This window comes from Formica exsecta, unplaced genomic scaffold (assembly GCF_003651465.1).
Source record: "Formica exsecta isolate Colony F162 unplaced genomic scaffold, ASM365146v1 scaffold83, whole genome shotgun sequence".
Lineage (NCBI taxonomy): Eukaryota > Metazoa > Arthropoda > Insecta > Hymenoptera > Formicidae > Formica > Formica exsecta.
This window is the reverse complement of record NW_021853600.1, coordinates 555,341-559,383: the sequence shown is the minus strand read 5'-3', so window position 1 is coordinate 559,383 and position 4,043 is coordinate 555,341. Positions and strand designations below refer to the sequence as shown.

At 36.7% G+C, this 4,043-nt stretch overlaps 1 protein-coding gene across 7 annotated transcripts in view; it reads right to left on the bottom strand.

Moving 5' to 3' along the window:
* The window catches only part of LOC115244723 (potassium voltage-gated channel protein Shal), a 107,926-nt gene that overhangs the window by 101,305 nt on the left and 2,578 nt on the right, over nucleotides 1–4,043 (bottom strand). For all 7 annotated transcript variants that reach the window (XM_029822638.1, XM_029822637.1, XM_029822639.1 and 4 more), the window contains exon 2: nucleotides 3,358–4,043. In XM_029822638.1, the coding sequence (XP_029678498.1) occupies nucleotides 3,358–4,043 (686 nt within the window). The remainder of the gene's footprint in view (nucleotides 1–3,357) is intronic.

Below are 4,043 nucleotides of genomic sequence, written 5' to 3'. Positions count from 1 at the left end.
CCTCCCCCCCCCCCCCTCCTGTTCACGAGAAATATACTTATTTATAAATGTACTTATTTTTATTTATAGAACCGACTGTATAATCAATACTAAACCTGCTGTTTCCATTTTACACGTCCTGTATAATTATACGATGCATCCAAAATTTATTCAAATCATTGTATATAGGTATATATAAGGAAGATAGTATCATGATTGTTAAAGTGTTAGTAAAAAATTTATCTGTATAGTTTCGGTTGTAAAAATTATTTTAACTTGATTTTTACTTAATTCAATAAATCCGTGCTCCGCATACGTGTAAGAAAATATCCACGCTTTTAACCAAAATAAATTTGCACGGTAGAGAATTAAAAGTATAGTTGAGTCGCGGCATCTCGTCAATATACGAGGCACGTAATCCCTATGATAAGCGAAAAGTTTCGCGAAACTAATCCCGCACACGGTTTCATTTGGGAAAGTTCTCGTAGTTTTTGATACCGCAATTCTCTCTTTTTTTAACCCAGGTGTACGTAAGCCTCGATCGAAGTTAATTCGTATTGGCAGACCCTATTCGGTCGGTGTAGATTAAAAAAAGATCACTAGCGGTGCAACTAGACGAACCCTCGAGGCACCTGTTGATCCTTCTCGTTAAAGTTTGAAGGAAGTGACCTGTCCTGGTCCTGTAGACACGCAAGGCAAACTCTAAGGCAGCTCTGACACACGAAAAAGTAGCAGGTAGCGCGATACACTGTCGGCTTTGCCAACAAATCACATTTTTCTTACTCGGCCTGTCATGAATATACATTACATTATCCATTAAATCCGAATCTATGCCGAGATTATCTTTAGCACTATTTTACGAGCTTTGCACGCGTCCGGTGTTTTAAGAAAATCTTGACGTTCTACGGAATTTAGCGCTCACACATCATCTACACGAAAAGACAAGATAGTTTGCATATAATTTACGTGTAATTTACATACAAAGTATCTTTTGGCTATTGATACGCTCCTCTATTTAAATTTTGAAGAATAAACTAAAAATAAAAATAGTTTTGGCATATTAAGACAGCAATAAATGTATATAAATGCTCTAGCAAATAAAGTATCAAAGTTTCAAAATAAATGAAATAATAAGTCATATTCTTTGATTAGTTTCAAACAGATTTTATAAATCAAGTTAAATGCATTAGTCGCAAAGTTTAAAAATTTAAACAATTTACACGTTCTCATCTTAACACTGAAAATCATGTCAAATTAGTTCGATTAATCCTAGCGTTATATTCACAAAATTTTTTCTATTATCTTCCTTTCTCTTTTTAAAAAATAATAAGAATATAGAAAATACTTTTTTTTATATGATAGATTGATTTTTGACTGAAGATTACTGCTTCTGCTTTTAGAGATTTTAAATTTTAAATCGCGTGTTTTATCGAAGATTTATTTAAAAAAAAAAGTACGATTTACATCTACTCAATTCAACACATCATCATTGTCTAATTCAACGATCCTTCCTCTCAGTGCTTGCATTCGATGATCGATACGAACTACACAATTGAACTTTCCAACTTCCCGTATAACATTTTCGAAAGAGTTTGGATGTCGTCCAGTATTCGGCAACAATATACATTGAAAAGAAAAAGTGTGTGCTGTCGACGAAACGCGGTCTAGATAAATCTGCTCAAAATCGTGCGGCTGGTAACAAGTAGGTGCAACTACTAGGCGGTCCCCGGTGACTCGAATTACAGCATGATTGTCAGCTGTCCGAGCGAAAACGCAACAAAAATACATTGGCATAGATTCGGTCAGATAAAAATAGCGGCCGTGTCGTGAAATAGAAGAACAACCGGCGCTTCCAAGGCATCGCTCGCAGGCGTGGAAGAAAAACTCCGAAACTTTTCCGCGTCCGATTCCGATCTCGGACCTAGAAAGTAAGAAAAGAAACGCTTAACGAACACGGCAAGATTTTATGAGGCACTAAATTCCAAACGAATATGAACTTTTAGGCTACGCTAATATTTCCGCCGGACGGAATTTATCACGCTCGTTATCCGATAAATTGGATACTTATTAGACTCATAACGAAGCCATGTTTTATATTATAGATCTTGCATCGTACATAATCGTATATAAGCATTGTTATATAATAATGAATATTTGGCAAACTTTAAAACAACTTGTCTTTTTCAAAAGTATGATAAAAAATCTAATTCAACAAATATCTAATATTAAAAAAAAAAGTAAATTTTGTGCGCCAAATATAACAACAAATGACATATGCATCCGTATAAAAATCTATACTTATATATGTGTATATATGTAAAGATATATTCTATAAGGGCCATGTATAAATTATTTTAAACTCGCGTAAGTCGTGTACCAGAGCCATATAAAAAAAAAGAATGCAAAACCTGAAAGTTATAAACAATTTCAAGTTTCTCATAAATCTAAATCTTAAAAATTTTTTTAAATTTTAAGTGCCCCCAAAGCAATAATAATTCGAAAAAAAAGCGATTAAGCTCACATTACCGAAATAATTCAAAACGTGCGAAATACGAAGTGTCAAAGTTTCACATAAAAAGCTACATAGGGACAAGGGATTGCAACAATCTCGTTAAAAAGTTATAATGACGCTAAAGTTGGTCGCCAGATTGTGTCGAACACTCGAACTCTCATACGCTTCGATGGACAACTCACTTACACCATATGCACAAACTTGTCGCATTATTAAATACACTATATGCTGTATTTTATTGCTGTGTTGAGAGAGAGTCGTAAAAACAAAATTTGCATAAATCGATTTATCAAGCATTTCTCTCATGTGGATAACTTTTTAATTTTAATATTTAAATATCTATAATATTGTTCTTCTCGTTTTGCAATAAGTTTCAAGACGTATTTTTAAAGTGAAGATATATCTTGTTTTTTATTCTTAAAAATGTGAATACGTGTACACATAAGCGTATTTAAATAAAATTGTATAAATTATAAAAATATCAAGATCAATGGTATATATAAAAATTAACATGCAGAAAAAAAATGTGGAAGAAACATTGCGATTACAATGCTAGAACGCAATTTCTAATGGGCGTACAAGATTTGCTGTGATTCGCCCTTAGAAAAAAAGCACAGAAAGAAATTTATTATTATTCCAACGTTGATAGTTGTGTGATTGTTACATCAATTTAAATAAAAAAATAATAATAATAAAGGAAAGATTTGAGAAATAAAACATTTGAGAAACAAATATTGGTGCAAAGATTAATATAGATATAGACAGTGATAAACATGTACTTGCAGCAATATGATTTTTGCAATTGATACATATAAAAGATTCATCACGATCCATCGTTACAAAAATCAATAAAAGATAATATTTACCCCAGCGTAGTCATCGTGACGATGGTGTACCAGAAGGCGGATGGTATCGAGGTGAAGTTGGTGCCGTCGACGTTCTTCTCCGCGTAGAACATGACGGTGGCAAAGATGATGATGGCCATCGCAAGCGAGAACACGAGGAAACCCAGCTCGGAGGCGCAGGACTTTAGGGTGTAACCTAGAATCCGTAGTCCCTGTGAGTGGCGCGAGAACTTGAAGATGCGAAACACGCGAAACACGCGCAACGTCACGAACGCGCCCGATACGTCATCGTTGTCGGTAATTCCGAGCCCAATATAGTAGGGCAATATCGCGACCACGTCGATGACCGACATCACGGAGCGCGCAAACTTGCATCGGCTGGGTGCGGCGAATAACCTCAGCAGGTACTCGGCCGTGAAGATCATCACGCACGCGGTGTCGAGGCAGAAGAACACGATCTTGTAGCGCTCGCCACACGAGAGAGTGCCGGCGCGACCCGGACGATTCCCGCACGGCACGGTCTCCACAACGTTCGCCAGTACGCTCACAGCGATGAAGAATCCGGTAACATAGTAGAAGACTAATGCGGCGGTGGAGATGTGCGGATTCTGGAATGCTCGCCACATGCTCTCCCGGATGTCAAGCAGCTGCTGGAGGGTCTGATCGCCGTTTTCGCTCAGCTTGTCGTCCATCAGCCGCTCGGCATT